The following is a 16,771-nucleotide window of genomic DNA, read 5'->3' as shown; positions in this document are numbered from 1 at the left end:
ATGCCGCCGCGTACTATGAGCGCTCAGGCATCCGATGAGAGATCTTATTACATTCCCCAAGTTGTGGCGCCGAATAAAGTAAGGTACACAGTTACAAATTGAAGTCAATGCATGCTCTGCACCGCCACATCTAGCCAATAGCAACCCAGTCCCGTGTGGAGTGCATACTGTAACTATACTATGTAACTCAAAGTAAGCGTTCGGTTTTAACCAGGATCATACTGATATGTATCCTAGTACCCTTGATGATCGACCGCCTTGGTCTACTACTCACTTCACCGCTTCTAACGGCTCCTTCTAACTGTCACGCACTATATAGCATGGCTGGATCAATCCAAAACGCGTGTAGGGGGCCCTTCTCAACAACGGACTAGACTTCATAGCTTTTTCTTTACATGCCTTTCAGACCGCATAATATACATGGGTGATTGTTTTGGCCGGCAGAAACAACAAGTGCTTAAGTGTGTACATGTGCAAGGCTGCAAAATACGTTGTGGGATTTTTGTCAAGTCAAGGGGCTCGCATTGCCTCCCAGCTTCCAGTGTCCGTTCAAGTTGGGTGAGCTGCGATCCCATAGAGGTAAGTTCAATTTCATCCTGGTCAGTAAGTAACAACGGACACTGCATGCACACGTCCCGGAATCGCGGCGTCCACTGCCGTGCTATTTCAAGGCTCAACTGGCGCGGCAGTACTCGAGGATTTCTCGAGACAACTTCTCGTGCTAGCGGATATTGGCCTGGAACAGAACCGGATGCAGGGACTCAGACTTATGGTCAGTGCATTACTCACGTAACGCCGCATAGTACATAGTAGATTTGGTGCTTCACAACGAAGATGAGTTGTGAAATAGTTCGGTAGGAGGCGCAGTAATGCATCGACAGGCCTGAGTTATCATGTCGGTGGATTTCCATGGCCGTGACTTTTCCTCCACCAAACACCACAATTTTCTCACTGCATTCCTTTTGACATTCGACATCTAGTTAGACTGAATAAGTATCCAGTATTATATTAGAAGTGAGTTAGAATCGTTGCAAATTTGAGAAGCTTGAATCTAGTTCGGGTTAATGAATCGAGAGGGCCGATTCGAGATCAACTCTCTGAAACCACATGGACGGCCGGTCGGAGGTCTGGTAGATCATACGGCTGCATAATTAATACTTGCCCTTCATTGAGTTTCGAATGACTTTCGGGTTGGACCAAAAGACCCGGTGTGTAGTACTATCCATCTCCGAATCACAACAGTCATCGGCCACATTATGACTGATTCTGCTATTTCCGTGGCCGTACACACAAGCACCGCAATTCATGCGCTGCCTTGTTTATTTCCGCTGCGAATCCTGAACCCGATGGCTTTTAATCCAGAACACCATGTTCAGTCCTTTTGCGTTTGCGGTTCGGTGACATCTCACTCAAAATTGGACGGGGCTCAATAAGCTCAGCTCTTTCATAGTCAAAAAACACCACATGTTTGCTTTCCGGATTGTACGACCAATTCCTCGGAGCCGGATCTTTGTGAAGAACATTTCGGGAATGGATCGCTGACAAAGACTCAGTCAATTTGGAAACGAGACAAGTTCGGCCCAATTCCGTGAGAGCTAGGTCCAGAGATTGCCCGCTTGGGCTCAACAGCATCATATGCTCGAGATAAGCAATCCCGTCGTAGCTATAAGGATGAGCCAAGTCAATGCTTCCGAGGTAGAGAGGAATATATATGCCCTGGTTTGAACGAAGTTTGTCGTATACAGCTGCTTCATGTCGGTGGCGATCACGGAATTCCGACACGGTGCACGTCGCGGGCACAGTGTATCCATGCGATGAAAGAGTCACATTCAAGAGGGCGCCTCGAGAGCCGTGGATCCCGATGGTCTCACAATCTGCATTGACAGTCTCAGAAAGCTGGCGTTGCAACTTGCAGACGAAAGTTTTTGAACTGATAACATGACGCGTTGTTCCCTGGCCATGATCACGAACATTGGGACAAGCCTAATCTAGTTCCCCTCCATGTATCAACCCGCGTAGGCACTTCAGTGTGCAGTAACGACGATGGTTCTCCTCGGAAAAGGAACTTGGTCCAGCTGAGGTGGATGTTTGGCCTGCCGATGCTGGCTGCCTTCGTCCAACGTCCCGAGAAAGACGTGGTTTCCGGCTCGGTGCATGGGGTCATCATCCTCATCACGATTATTATGCACGTGTAATGGTCGACAATCACTCGTGCTGAGTTTGGGTCTCCGGCGACGTGGTTGTATCGGAGATGACCGGAGAAATTCGGCAGGTTTTGGCGGACGATATTCGGAAGAAGGCACTTCCTGATCGGAGACATCGTCTAGAATGTCCGCAGGTACAACTTCCCATGTTGGCAACGTATTTGTCGCTTGCAGTCCCCAAGCCTGGCTCCAGGGACGTAACCTAAGGGCTTGGAGGGTAAAAGCGAGAGCTTGACCCACCGCAGTCAAATGCAAACGATTTGGGCGGTCTGAACAAGGATCCCATCCAGTTTCCTGTCCGACGTCACCCTTCGGAACTGAAAGGTGGTAAAAAAGTGTGAAAGGGTCCTCGCCAATCCGCAAATAGATATCTACTTCGCCAGTGGTAAAGACCCCTACCTGCGTACGAGCATGAACCATATAGTCGAATGGCTGCGAAAGGAGTCCGAGAAGCGCTCGCTGGAACCGAACTTTCGAGGGTTCATCTGCCTTCTCCAGAATCACCTCATCAACGTCGATGTCCCCCAACTCCTCGTAGATATGGCCCAGCGTCACTTTGTGCGGGGACTTGTATTCTTTGATGTAGGCAGCGACGCAATGTGTAGATTTGGAGATCTCATTCGGAATGTTGTAAACGCAAGACTGATCGGCACGGGGCCTTGTGGTTCGGACTCTCCGTGGTGTTTTTGGTTGGCGAGTGGCCGCGCTTGATGCACGTTCCTCGCGCTCAGCGAGACGCGGCGAACGTCTTCGTGCAGGGCGACCACAAGAAACCACGCTCTGCAACCCTTCTACTAGTTCCTGCTCCGGGCTCAAAGCATCGGAATGGTTTTGAAAACGAATCGACCCTCTTAAACCAAACGCCTGCCTAAGAACCGGATCCTTATAAAGTTCTTCAATGATTTTGGAAACGTGGTCCTCAACGGTCTGGCGAAGAAAGTGATTCAGGTCAAGTTCTGATCCAATCAGCTGCCGGCGGATGTTTCCGCCCATCTCCTCCAAGGTATGAAGAGAAGTAAACAATTAATCTTCAATGAGTGAAGATTCCCTCAGGAGTCGCCAAATCTCCTCCTGTTCACTTGCCAATGTGTCCCAGGCCCTGAGGTATCTGGGGCGAAGTTTGTTGGTCGTATTTGCGGGATCTCCACGCGACGACTGGGTCTCGTCCGGTTGGACCTGAAGGCCGAGGAAGAGGTGCTTGTGGAGGCCATCAAGAAATGTGGGGAGGTTTGTTTTGGACGACCGCTGGTGAGATGCCGAAATCCGTTGTTCAGCATCTGCTAGCTGGCGCCGAAGCTCTTCAATCTCCAACGACATGTCGAGTCGAGCGTGCTTGAATATGTTGCTCAGTGGGAGGGTGTCAAATGTCAATGTTTATTTACAGTTGATGATTCCGCACGTGACCGTTACAGGGCCCACTGGATGGATGTCTTTAACTCTTTCTGGCTTACCCCACCCATTAACTTCTGAGTAAGCAATTGGAACATGTGCCGTCCATGAATAGATGAGAACATACTACAGGAAGTAGTCAAAGACTTTGCGTTCATTGTTACTGTTTCAATGATCCTGGGACAATGAACGGCTGTATCAGTTCTAACACCACATGCGCAGCGTAATCTGGCAAAAAGGGTGAGAACAGAGCCGATACCTGAAGCGTCCCGGTGGTTACTTCGCGTCTGAAGGAAGGAGGCCTCAACATACAGAGCCAAGAAAATAACGGGCGTACTCACAATATTTTATTAAAATGTAGCCACTGATCTTTAGAGGTCAGTGATAAGGTGGCAATGGGCAACATCAGTGTCCCTGAGCGGCGGTCGGGTATATGCTGGGTAAGCACGTAGCATCAATTTCGGGTACTTGGATAATCTGTCCAGCAGCAATTACGACAACACAACCCGCTTCCCAGGAACAAGCCCGTCAATGGTTCTACCATATTGTAGTAACAATAACTTTGAGAAGAATTCTTCATGGGCACCAGCAAACATGATGTTGTATGCTCATGGAAGCCTGCTGATTCACTCGTTCCTGAAAACGTAAAACTTCTCTCCAGATTCTGATCAGGTCACTTCTATGCAGTGGTGGCCTAACTACACGTCGTGATAGGCCTTGAAGGAGGTGCTGCACAACCGCTCAGGGACGTGCTCAATTCTACTCGGCGCTAAAACGGAAAGGGAATGATAGATGGGTTTCTGCCTGGAAATGCGGGCAGCAGTCAGGGCCAACCGGTCTGATATGTCGGCCTCAGGCAGCCCGCTCCTTAGGGTACGGCTAGTCCCGAACAGGCTAAGCGAAGCGCCCACAGCCAACCGAGAGGCACTACGAGCGCGAATGTTGTGTGCGAATCCGAAATTTCGAGGCTTGAAACCTGCCGACTCCTCAACGACGACAACGACGACCCATCCTCCCACCTCGTCCCTCTCTTCAGCTCCCTCTTCGATTTCCCCGTTCGAGGTCCACAAGTCGCAAAAATGGGTGGTGTCACCGTTCGCGATGTCGACGTAAGTCGCTTCCTTTTGATATGATGAAAGATGATTCCGGGGGAGGCGTCGGTCGGATGGCATGGATGGTATGATATGGCATGGCACGGGCACCCCGACGAACAGAAAAAGGCATATTGCACACAAGCGGCAGCACAACCGACGCACAGAGCGACTATTGCAACACGATATGCGACAGGACAAACGAAGGAGCATGGAATCAAACCGAATTGACAGTGCATCGGACAACAAGATTGTTTTCTACGGAAAACCCCGCAGGAAAATCGACGAAAAAGCCAGGGATATGGAATGGAACGAAAACTCCGCGATCGGACGAGAAATCAATACCTTGCAACCATATATTTCTTCGCAATATATGAATTTTCACAAGCAACCCCGATTTGCGACTTGAGCTTCGCAATCAATCACGCCGCAAACGCCTGTTTCCCGAGTGTGCCTATGCCATGCCATATCTGTCTGAAATGCTGCACGAACAACGACAGGCTTCGCTACCATGAGTGCTGTTCGAGAAGACCGATAAAAAAGGGTCGGCTAACGAATCTTTCACTATACAGGCGCAGAAGTTCATCGCTGCCTACTCTGCGTTCTTGAAGCGTCAGGGAAAGCTCCCCATTCCTGGTTCGTTCTACACCACATCACCGATATCTCCCGCAACTGCGCGAGGAAACAAACGACTTCGATCAGAGAACTAACCTGTTTTCGCCATTAGGATGGGTTGACACTGTCAAGACCTCCGCTTCCAACGAGCTCCCTCCCCAGGATGCCGACTGGTACGACTTTCTTCATTTCCATCAACTTTTCGTGCTCGCACACTAGCAGAGGATCTGACCGAGTCTCCGTTTTCTACTTTATAGGTACTACGTCCGCGCTGCTGCCGTCGCCCGTCACATCTACATGCGCAAGACCGTCGGTGTTGGCCGCCTCCGCAAGGTCCACGGTTCCGTCAAGAACCGCGGTTCCCGCCCCAACCACCACGTCGATGCCTCCGGCTCCGTCGACCGCAAGATCCTCCAGTCCCTCGAGAAGATCGGTGTCCTCGAGACCGATGAGGAGAAGGGTGGCCGCCGCATCACCCAGAGCGGCCAGCGTGATCTTGACCGTATCGCCAAGACCACCGTTGACGAGGAGGAGGACGACGAGTAAATTAGTCCCGCTGGATTTCGATTTTAAAATAATGAAAAAGTCCTGATGTTACCCTCGTCCTTTTTCTTTTTCTAACTTCTTTTCGCCTTTTGACTCTTTTCGACTCACGACGTGTTAGAGAGGAGTAAAAAAGGAAAGTGGGAAACTTAGGGGAAGGGAAGAGGCGGTTTTGGGTTCAACAATCTTTTATTTCACCCTCCCAGTCCGACCATGTATAACTTCGTGTGTGTGGCAGACTTCGAAAGGGCGCAAGGCAGGCCAACTTTTTTCATGGGAAATTTATTTTCGGATGAAGATGATCAGCGTGTGGCAGGGTACTCGAGATGACAAAGACAACAATGGGAAACTAGAGAGAGAGGATGAACTTTTGAATGATGGTTTTTATTTTTTTTCGACATATCTCCCCCCTCGAATTTCAGTTGTTCATGCCGGGCATTTGCAAGTGAACGAGTTCTTTTCCCTTTCATGCTTTCATCTGATCTAGTTATCCCGGGGGGTTAAATAATGCCATGGGATAATTGTATGCAATTCAGCTGTAGTGTATATTCGTCTGGGGAGAATCATTCATAGGCCCAGCCCTGATGCCATAGCAGGTTAGGTCAATTATAGTCCATGCGTCTGCGCTCGAGCCATGTAGGAGACCACCAAGTCTGGACTCCGTCGGGTGGTGCAACCTTTTTCCCAGGGCTGGCTTCTTGACTGACTGACTACAGACTGTCGCAGCCATTACCCCGTATGCTACCCTCTTTTTTCTCGCTGCTGCTGTCTCGCTTCCCTGCATGCATGAATGTACAATACACACCCTAATCCTCCCCTTACTTCCACCCTTATTGGCACGGTTGTAGAACGAATCGAGCAGTAAACCAATCAGTTCGAGCCCAAACTGATATTTGAATCTCGCCAGATACCTCTATAGCATGGCATACCAATTCCAACCTTTTCCTTCAGCACCAAACCCCCAAGGAACGATGAAAGGATCCAACCACCCAATCCAACAAGATCCAGTACAGTACAATCCCTCTACTTCCTCCCCGACTGCGCACTAGGATCCTACAATCACGAAGCCAGTTAGTCTCGAGCCCCAATCAATTCCCCAACCCCCACACCACAATCCATCAAGCGAGGGACAACCCACCAGATAAACCTGATAAAACCGCATCCTCAATTCTTCTGTCTCATCATCATCAAACACCACACGCCCCGCCCAGGGCACCTCGACCTCATTCCCCGGATCACTCCGCAGCACGTACTTGACCGTCCCGTAGAGCATGAGCTCGCCCTCCCCGCCGAAATACACCCGCTCCGGGGTGTGTTGGCGGGCCGCGACGTGCGTCCAGAGGCCGTGGCGGAGGGTGCGGATCTCTAATCAATTGGGTCAGCGTCAGCGTCGATATCGGTGTTGCTTGAGTGTCAAGATCAGTTTCTTGGAGAGGACTCTGGTATCCTGTTCTGTGTATGGATGACGATGTGTAGGGTGGGAATTGGGGTAATGGCGGTGGCAGGGGGGCAGGGGTTACCATCTCGTCCGTTCGCCGTCTTCGGCCCCATGATCAGCGTGGCATCGTCCGTGAAGCTCCGGACGTATTGGTCGTGGGCGGATTCGGTGTCGCTGGTGCGGTAGAAGGATTCGAGGAAGGAGAGCATCGCCGCGGCGCGCGGCGGGGAGAGGGTCGGATGCGAGGCGATTTGGTAGGGCATTGTTTCTTGGGTTTTCTTTTGTGGGAGTTTGGGGTTCTGTAGGCGTGGTATTAGAATGGGTACTGTGGGTGTTTTGACTTGGTTGACGATATAAGGTTGGTTTTTGTGCATATGTCAAGTTATAATTTAGATCATTTACTTAACAGTAGTCCGTGGTGGAGATGATGTCAGGTAACTATGTAGTAAAGTTGAAAAGTGATCGGGCCGATGAGGGGGGAACTGCTATCCGATGGGCAGAGGGTGGCATCCGATGGTTCGAAACAAATTCACACTGTTGGAAAAAGAGAATTGTCCGCGGACAACTTATCCAGTTGCCGTGGTTCGACTTCCGACTGATTCATTGAGAAATCTAAGGGCTTTACGATCATTGCGCGATGGGAGGTGTAGTATAAAATACGTTGCTATCATCCTCATACAAGCAGATATACTAAACGGATTGCCGTAAAAAGAATCAAATCATGCATGCTGCTACTTCTCCAAATATATACAAAGACGTCTACCCAAGATCAAACCTAAACCTTCCGAAAATCCTCCTCGTGCTGCTCGAAATCCTCCCAACTCGCCCGGTCCGTGCCATTAGGCCGGCTGGCTCGGATGAACTTGTTCTCCACACCGTCGATTTCCGTGATGGGCCGCACAATCTCGATGTCCCCTCCGTAGGCCTTGGAGTACCAGATCTCGGTGAGGGCCCCCTCTCCCGCTTGCTCGGGACCCGCGTATAGGTGGGGGAATCGGGCCTGCATGATCTTCAGCACGGTCGAGGAGATGCGGTCCACGCTGTCGCAGTGCCGCAGCTTGAAGAACTCGGGGGGCTGCGCAGCGCGCATTTGCTCCTGGATGGCGTCCGAGTACTTGCCAACGGCAAATAGCAGCAGATCATAGTGCATCAACGAAGCTTTGCCGTGGTACGAGCCGCCCTGCTTAGCGCGGTGGTAGAGACCCGTCAATGCTGCAATTGCTCCCATACACCCGGTGCCGTAGTCGGAGATGGGGAACGGGGGGACCATTGGGGCCGAATGACCCATGAATTCACCCTGTGCCCATGCAATACCACTCACCTGTAACATAGGTCAGCTATGATCGTAAGATGTGGGACGATGAACAAGGCAACTTACGCAGTCGGCAATCTGTTGCCAGCCTGGGCGGCCAGCCCATTCACCCTCGTATCCAAAGCAGTTCTCGTTCACCACCACAATACCCTTGCCGCGCTTCTCAGCCAATGCGGCAAGTGCGTCCGGTCCGTACCCCAGCTTCTCGAGAGCTCCTGGGCGGTATCCGTCCACAAGAACATCGGCGTCAGCCAAAAGCTCTTCAAATTGACGCCGACCGTCCTCTGACTTGAGATCCAAGTCAGCGGCATGCTTGCCCATGTTGCCGTCCACCTGGAAGAAGGGAACATCAGACAGCTTGGGACTGGTGATCTTCAGGACGTCGGCACCATATTCCGACAAGATGCGTGCCACCGTAGGCCCGGCAATGATACGGCACAGCTCCAAAACCTTGACGCCTTCGAGAATTCTCTTGCTACCGCTGCGACTAGCAGGGAATGGTGTGGGAGGCAGGTCGCCGCTCAGACGGGTCACCTTCCAAGCCGGTTCCTGGACGTTGAGTTTGCCCTAAGCGATATATGTCAGCATGAATGTTCTCTTCAAGGGACCGAGAATCCGTACATGGGGGGTTTTGATGAAGTCCTCGTATTTGAATGCCGTCACACCGGCCTGTCTCCTCTCCTTGTTCATCTCCTCTAACTCCGCCGCGGAGTATTTCTGCACATGGCTCTCGATGACCTTGATGATCTCCTCATAATCGGTCAGATCCGGACGTTGACCCTCCAGTCCAATCATGTTCAGCGTCGTGGTAGCCTCGAGTGAGCCATGGATGTGGAAGTATTCGTCCTTGTTCTTGGTCTTGTACAGATTCGCCGACATCCGACGGTAGCCGTTCGACTGGGCTGCGAGTAAGTCCGTGTCTAGGACAATTAGCCACACGGACACACTGGCGCCTCGGGGAGTAACAAAATGCCCACCTTTCAGCTTCTTCTTCACTTCCGGATCCAACTTGGACAATCCATCCACCTTGGCCATGTACGCCTGACAACCAAATGCAGTGGCCCGCTCAAGGCTCACCTGGACATTCCGCGCTTGAGTGGTTGGTCCATACCGCAGATCAGCGATTGCGCCTGCCACTGCTCCCTCCACACCTTTCAACGCAGCCAATGTCTCGGTCTCTTTGAACGGGATCGGGTAATAGATCTGGTCATGAATGGACGTGAATGACACAGCATCCCTGCGCTCCGCTACTTCCGCGGGCAAGCTGAGACGTTCGGCTTGGTCGCAGAGGTGGTTGAAGATGCGACCCGCCTCGCGGACAGGCGAGTATTGTACACCGCTCTCCGAATTAGCCGCCATACTCTCGTTCTCTAATTTTCAGATTGACCTCCTCGAGATCCAGACCGATGTCGTTGGAGTTGCGCTTCCTGGAGACGGCAAGTACTTCCGCAAGTCAGTATAAGGGAAAGCAAGAAGAAACCCACGCGGGCTCTCCAGGGAGGGGGAAACGGACCCAGATATATGTAGATCAAGGTCCGCCAGAAAAAAGCGACGTTTCGGCAAAGGAGTTTCTGGATTGAGGAGAAGCAAAGCAGCCCTTTACTTTTTGACGGTTACGGTGGGTTCAGTCGTCCGGGCCTATTCCGAGGAATTGTCCCGTCGGGTGGATGCACGTCTGAACGACCGATCGGCAAGCACAAATTCAACGGCAGAGTCCATTATCTCTGCTAAAGCATTGTATTGTGATAGGCAAAGTATTCTGTCTGGTCCTTGGTTAACAGCATCGGAGGGGGGAAGGCCTCTAACCCCGCAGAGGAGAGAGGCGGATTGATTTCCGAAGGGTGGGAATGAGTTGGAGAAGTGCCTTTTCGGATGTGAGGCCGATAAGATCGGAAGCGGATTACGGTCCGGTCAGATGACGTCGCTCGCATCGGGAGCGGGGCTTAATGCCTGACCTATAAGGCATAATAAGGCACGAGCAACTTTGCCTTGCCGTGGCCTGGGATTGTTGAGCTGCTGGCCGACAAATACCTACCTGGTTATTGTACATGTGTGCTCGAATAGTGAGTTGATTGAGTGATTGTTCCATGCTACCTTGTCAATCGCCACTAAATCCTCACACACAATTATCTTTAAACGTAAGGAGAAATCTTTACCCTACGCGATCTTCTTACCACACCAGCGTTCGCTTGAAGAATATGTATCTCAACACGACATGAAAGGTGAATTGGTCGTGAACTGAGAGGCTGATGGAGATGAAACAACCAACAGCCTCCAAGGAACCTCCGGAAGACATGTGACATTTGAGTTCCTTAGGGACATTCTACCTATCTTAAACTGAATTTAAAACTCATTTGCAACAGAAGGCATTGCAAGACACACATATCTTTGTCGGTGAGCATCAGACCTGCCCCTTTTTGCAGTAGGTATGAAGGGGAAGCGCATGTCACAGACGCATGCCGTATGGGTGGTCTCTTGTTGATATAGATCTCAAGCCGAGGGATGTATCAGTCTAGCGTGAGGGTCGTCCAGTTTGAATGATGATTGACATGTCTGACCCTCTTGTAGTATGCAAATCCACCCCTGAACTATTGCCCTACTATTTTTAACTATCTAACATTACATGACAGGTCTTGTATGAGTAAGTGTCGTAATCCGAGTACATTTAGTGGACAAGTCTTATACTTCATTCAAAGCAGATTCAATAGAAACCACAGACTTGCAAGAAGCTGCAATGCATTGAATACAACGAAGGGGCCGATGAAGGCCTATGGAGACCGCCCATCTTTGTGACATCCTGCGGCTGGATCAGCCTCCACCCTTGGGTCTGTCAGCCACTACCCAAAAGCTGACATTTAAGCTCGCGGCGATGAACTGTGTAGTCAGCGCACAGTGGCCTTTCTGAACCAACAAAAGTTATAATTCATGCAACTATGAGAGATTTTTTGGGGCTGGGCCGTGAATCAACAAGATTCCCTTTGAGAATCACGTTGATCCAGGCTAAACCTGGTGCCAACATTTTGAGGCCACCTCGACCAACGGAAAGTTCTTCAGGTTGGTACTGTACTACCTTCGAGTACCTCGATACTACACAAGTATTGACGACAATGATGGATGGCAAACCACCCACCCACCCACCCACCCCTCTTCTAATGGAGGGGGGCAAGGCAAGCAGCTAGCCAGCCAGTCAGCCAGTCAGCATAGAATCTGACGGCGCATGTACAGTGCCCGATGCCCACGTGCCGTCGCCATGGCAGATTATCGCCTACCAGAGTTCAGCCAGGCAAGCCGTACGTACGGTAGGGTTCCTGCCCTCACCAGGTTTCCCAGCCGAACCTACATTGTATGTACATTGTAGACGCGGGGGGTGGGAGAGGGGCGCACGGGCACGAGGTACCGGCCTTGATATGTCCGTCGATCGGTGGAATAAAGTGGACACTGTTTGCTCGAACCGGAGACCAAGGAAATGTTTTAAGACCAATTTACATCATCGCGAGTGATTGTTGGGAGTTTTTGGGAAGTAGAGGGGTTAGTGGGCGGGTATCGCAGGGTTACCACTCATTAGTCTCTTGGGAAGTTCGGACTCTGAAGCTGTTAAACTGCTAGATTAGTGCGGAGAGGGCAATGGAGGCGAAGGAGGGGAGCACGCTGATGATCGACTGACTAGTGGGATATTCATGATCATCATCAGCGTCAGTCAGTTCGTTCTGCTGCTTCTCTGTGCGACTAGCACCGGAGAACGGTGTACCTTGGACCTTCTTGGACTTCTTGACCTTGATAAGGCCGATACTTTGGAGGTACACAGCCCATACCTCCGATACGGTACGAGAACAGCAACAAGCGGTAAGGTATCAGGGCTGGTGGCCCCGGATCCTCCCGGTGCGATTTCAAGCGGGCCCAACTGGTGTCCACCAATCCTCGAGCCCACGCCCCGGCCATGGGACTCAACCCTTAGTTACTCGACTTCGTATGGACCCCGTAAAGGTCCGCCGGTATGGGGCGGCATGACGGGGGGTTGAGAGAAAGAGGAGAAAGGATGGATGCTTTGTCCAAGGAAATCCCACGATAAGAGGGTCACACTCAGTTCATTCACTCGGGGATTCTGGGATTCTGGGATTCTTAAGGCTGGTCAATTTCTCTCATTCCCTGGCACTTGAGATCCCCCTCCCTCCCCTTTCACAAAGTGAAGCACAAATGACCCGAAGAGCAAAAGCGATAACACTGGTACTTCCTGAGTACTTGACCGCCGTGTATCATCTGCAATAGAACGGACATTTCCTTCTAGCACGACTTGCAGTGCTGCTGCTGCTGCTGCTGCGCCGGCTGACAAGACATTCCATTGTGCAATTCTTACTATTCTTACCTGCCCGTGGGCTTTCTTACCTACCTACTATTATTATTGACGGACTGCAACCACCAAACTCCTTGCGTTGCCTTCCCTCCTCCTTTCCCTCCCCCTCCTCCTTCTTTCCTTCCTCCTTTTTTTTTTTTCTTTTCTTCGACCGAAACTCTTCCTCTTGTCTGAATTGTCAAGGAACTTTTTTTCATTGAATCTACGTGGTTTCTTGCCAACAACGTGAACATTGTTCCCCTGGATCTACTTGTCTCCCACCCGTCGCGTTCCTCCCCTTATCAACACCAACCCTACGCCCCTCTTAGCGCGTCGCATCGCATCAGGCTTGCATACTAAGTCCGCTCACCGTTGCGTCTGCACCTCCACGATCTGCTGTCAACGGATTACTGTGAGTCAAAGACCCCAAGCCTCCAGATTTACCAACCACATCCCTTTTTCTTTACATCAATCATTCTTGAGCCTGAATCTGTGGCTGTGGGAGGGTGTGTTTGTACGGGGCCTGGAACTTTAGTCATCTCCCTCCATTTATTGTTCCCATTGTTTGGTTTGCGCGCTATGGTTGGTCGACCATTGATCTGACTCATGTGATTACAGATCAATAATTAGCCACCAGGTTGAATAGAAGCATTCCTCTCCCTGTGTTCGAAACACCCATCATGGCTTTCCAGAATACCACGTCCAGCATCGCTATGGCCCTTGCTGGTAAGACCGCCTCGGTTGACATCCCCAAGCCGCGTCCCGGCTTTCCTATGGCTGGTCGCGACTCGACTCGCCCCGGAGCGCCTGCTTTGTTGCCCACACCGCCCAACTCTATATCGCCAACTTTGCCGCCTCAGGGCTTCAGACGAGAGGATGTCGGTCAGTCGGGTTACTCTCCGCTTGCTTCCGCGCACGTGGACTCGGACGTCGACCTTGGAGATGCTACGGCGAACTCCCTCGCTGCCCATGATTTCGATAGCACCGGAGCTATAACCCCTGGAATGTTGGCCAAACACCATCTTCCAGAGATTATGCTGCAGCATGGACCCTTGGCCATTCGCCACCTGATGGGTTATCTAACCTCTTCTGTTCCTGGCTTCTCGGGTGTTCCTCCGGCCAAAGCACGGAGACTGGTTGTGGCCGCACTGGAGGGTCGAGGGTTCGACGAGAAAAACGCTTTCGCTCAAAGCAATGTGATCTTCGAGAAGGTTGGATGGGGTCGCTGGGATGCACGGCGTCGTGGCGAACCGTTGCGCAGAGACTCGCAACGGATGAACATGTCGCCCCCCTCCAGTCCCTCGGACACGTTCTCCCATCGGGGCATGCAGATTCCCACCACCAAGAGGGATAGCCTGCAGCCATATGGCACCAGCGTAGCGGGTGATTCCGCCGTGTTTTCCTATTCAACCGAGATGGAATTTGGCCGTCCCGGAATCAGCATGTTGGAAGACGAGGCTGACAAGATGTCTCTGGACGGCAACGAACGCGAGTACTGCTCATCTTCTGAGGCCCCTGACGACGAAATGCCAATCGAGGATTGGGGCGAAGAAGATGTGACAGATGAGGAGGATTGGGCGCAGATAGGGGCTGATGCTCTTCGTGCACGATCGCTCAACGCCTCGGGTGGTATTGTCTACGGCAGCGGCAAGTCGCCTCAACTACGGGGAGGAGGGCCGGCAACCTCTTCGTTAGCAAAATCCGCACCGCGCAATTTTCCCATTCAACAGCTTGGGTTCAATCCCCCTGATAATGCCATGAATGATGGGGATGAGCGGGCTGCAGCAGCAGCTGCACTGTTACGGCTCGGATCGATGTGATGTGGTTCGATGGCCAGTCGCCACAGGCAATCCTAGGGTACCGGTCTTTGCATGACCTATTTTGAGGCTGGACCATTCCTTTCTTAGTACATATATATTTTGCTTTCGATCTCCATCTCTGGGGCCACCAGCATGCTGCACGAACACCACCGGGTCGACTGGTTCGATCCCCGGTTGCATTGGGAGTTGGCTTGGCTTATCTGGGATTGACATGAAGGCGTTTTTCTTCTTTTGACGGCATCGCTACGATGTCAGCGTCGTCAGCTCAACACTGACAGACGTGCAGTCAGCTTTGACATTCTGTCAGGCGATGGCATGGACTTATGATTATGATACCTCCGCTGCTATCTTGACAGCACCTTCGTTTCCTGCATTGGGCCCTCGGAGGCTTTCAACATATATACATATATACTTGATGACATGGGATAATCACCACTCCACATTGTGCATACTTTTGACGAGTTCAGGAAACAGTCAGGTCGAGTCTACAGATCACCTGTGGGGCCTTGTGAATATTATATATAGACATTAATACCAACAGCCGTGCTAGTCATAGACCCAAGGCTATCTTCCCCATTTTGCTTGCTGTGTGTTCTTGCCTGGCTAGGATCGAGATAATAGACTACGCATTACTCATCGTCAGGTCAAGGGGATTTGATATCGATTTGTTACAGTAACCAGTAGTCCACATATCAAACAAGCTGTCACATATACAACCTAAACCAAGTGCTTTACCCCAGCCTCCGCCCGCATGTAAGGAAAAGACACCCCTCGATACCCAGATCCTCACTTTTAGCCCTACTAACCCTCATTGAACGACACGAACAAAAACCCACTTCAATCACCCGAAACACCCCGAAACAACATACAAGAGACCAAAACTCCTTCCCCGGAGCCGAACACAACAAGACACGGTCCACCATTCAAACCCCAACCTCAATCCCATCCGATAAACACATATCCCTTCGCCCCCCGGACAGCCCCCCCCTTCACTATCCATCTCTGATGAAAAAGAGAGGTTCACTTATCATGCACATCATTAATCTTCTTCCACACCTCGGCCTCCACCTCGGCCAACTTGGTCCCCGCACTGCGGAGCCACGACTTGGCGTTCGCCACGATGCCCCCCTCGGCCTCGTCGAGGTCCACCCGCCCCGACACGCCGGGGTCGTAGTGCAAGGGCAGCTGGGAGGTCGTCGGTTGGGAGGTTGTGGTGGCTGGGAGGGTGGCGCTGGTCGGGGGTTGGTAGAGGGAGGGGTAGGGGGTTGTTGTTGCGTTGGGGACGGAGACGGGGTGGTTGTACTGGTGTTGGGTTGTGGGGGTGTATTGGTGTTGGTGTTGTTGCTGCTGTTGGTGGTGGTGCTGTGGTTGGAGGGGGGAGGGCGGGATCGTTGTTGTTGATGGGGTTATGGCTGTTATTGCTGCTGCTGTGGGTTCGGGTGCTGCGGTTGTCTGTGGTGGTGGTACTTGTTGTGCTGCTGCTGCTGCTGCTGCTGCTGCTGTGGCGGAAGGACTGGGGATCTCGCCTGCTTTTGGGGATGGAGGTATAGATGATCCTGGAGCGGAAGCTGAGCTGGTAGGAGCTGGGACCGGGTGAGCTCCAGGCTGTGGGGGTGGGGGAGAGGTGGTCGTGGTTGTGATGCTCGAGCTTGGGATTGTGGCGTCGCCCATGGTGGTTGGTGTTGGGGTGTATGCTGAGGATGGAGCTGCTGTCGGCGCAGGCGCAGGCGTTTGCACGGGCAGGGAAGGTATATCGTCGGGTTGCGCGGTGGCGTAGATGGGTGAGTATGGTGGTGCAGTTGAGGTAGCTGCGGTGGGAGGTTGCGATGAACTGCCAATGACACGTTCTTCTGGTTTCGGCTCTGGGGATGAAGCGTTGCTAGGGGGATCCCCGTCGAAGATTGAAGATTTGTTGTCCATTGCGGATGCGATCCAGCTCTTGAAGTTGTAAGTCGAGGTGTTGGGAGGAACTGCTCTCAGCTCCAGCAGAGGCCGACGTCACTGCACCACCCGGGTGCACGTGACACTC

At 51.9% G+C, this 16,771-nt stretch overlaps 6 protein-coding genes across 6 annotated transcripts; 2 read left to right on the top strand and 4 right to left on the bottom strand.

Annotated features, from left to right (window-relative positions):
- Positions 1-1,353: 1,353 nt before the first annotated feature.
- BO86DRAFT_447011 (uncharacterized protein) lies at positions 1,354-3,537 on the bottom strand (the record flags this gene model as incomplete). The annotated part of the gene is made up of 4 exons (XM_025676558.1): positions 3,284-3,537; positions 2,136-3,160; positions 1,572-1,983; positions 1,354-1,538 (listed from the first exon to the last, which is right to left on the bottom strand). The coding sequence occupies exons 1-4, from the start codon at positions 3,519-3,521 to the stop codon at positions 1,354-1,356; spliced, it is 1,860 nt and encodes a 619-aa protein (XP_025529446.1). The 5' UTR covers positions 3,522-3,537.
- A 1,135-nt stretch (positions 3,538-4,672) lies between these two features.
- Positions 4,673-5,845, top strand: BO86DRAFT_417598 (40S ribosomal protein eS19; the record flags this gene model as incomplete). The annotated part of the gene is made up of 4 exons (XM_025675038.1): positions 4,673-4,702; positions 5,257-5,320; positions 5,412-5,472; positions 5,557-5,845. 4 exons carry the CDS (start codon positions 4,673-4,675, stop codon positions 5,843-5,845), a joined length of 444 nt encoding a protein of 147 aa, XP_025529445.1.
- Positions 5,846-6,831: 986 nt separating this feature from the next.
- Positions 6,832-7,682, bottom strand: BO86DRAFT_387813 (uncharacterized protein). The gene is made up of 3 exons (XM_025671688.1): positions 7,363-7,682; positions 6,981-7,207; positions 6,832-6,895 (listed from the first exon to the last, which is right to left on the bottom strand). The coding sequence occupies exons 1-3, from the start codon at positions 7,541-7,543 to the stop codon at positions 6,866-6,868; spliced, it is 438 nt and encodes a 145-aa protein (XP_025529444.1). The 5' UTR covers positions 7,544-7,682; the 3' UTR covers positions 6,832-6,865.
- A 361-nt stretch (positions 7,683-8,043) lies between these two features.
- BO86DRAFT_387812 (CAIB/BAIF family enzyme) lies at positions 8,044-10,412 on the bottom strand. Its single transcript, XM_025671687.1, has 5 exons — positions 10,106-10,412; positions 9,570-10,035; positions 9,214-9,512; positions 8,659-9,159; positions 8,044-8,601 (listed from the first exon to the last, which is right to left on the bottom strand). The coding sequence occupies exons 2-5, from the start codon at positions 9,949-9,951 to the stop codon at positions 8,056-8,058; spliced, it is 1,728 nt and encodes a 575-aa protein (XP_025529443.1). The 5' UTR covers positions 9,952-10,035; positions 10,106-10,412; the 3' UTR covers positions 8,044-8,055.
- Positions 10,413-13,362: 2,950 nt separating this feature from the next.
- BO86DRAFT_41694 (uncharacterized protein) lies at positions 13,363-14,897 on the top strand. Its single transcript, XM_025675008.1, has 2 exons — positions 13,363-13,504; positions 13,560-14,897. Exon 2 carries the CDS (start codon positions 13,603-13,605, stop codon positions 14,740-14,742), a length of 1,140 nt encoding a protein of 379 aa, XP_025529442.1. The 5' UTR covers positions 13,363-13,504; positions 13,560-13,602; the 3' UTR covers positions 14,743-14,897.
- A 621-nt stretch (positions 14,898-15,518) lies between these two features.
- BO86DRAFT_387809 (uncharacterized protein) lies at positions 15,519-16,757 on the bottom strand. Its single transcript, XM_025671686.1, has one exon. It carries the CDS (start codon positions 16,660-16,662, stop codon positions 15,763-15,765), a length of 900 nt encoding a protein of 299 aa, XP_025529441.1. The 5' UTR covers positions 16,663-16,757; the 3' UTR covers positions 15,519-15,762.
- Positions 16,758-16,771: the final 14 nt, after the last annotated feature.

The sequence above is a fragment of the Aspergillus japonicus genome (genome assembly GCF_003184785.1).
Source record: "Aspergillus japonicus CBS 114.51 unplaced genomic scaffold BO86scaffold_13, whole genome shotgun sequence".
Lineage (NCBI taxonomy): Eukaryota > Fungi > Ascomycota > Eurotiomycetes > Eurotiales > Aspergillaceae > Aspergillus > Aspergillus japonicus.
The sequence above is the reverse complement of the archived record's forward strand: the minus strand, read 5'-3'. Positions and strand labels throughout refer to the sequence as shown.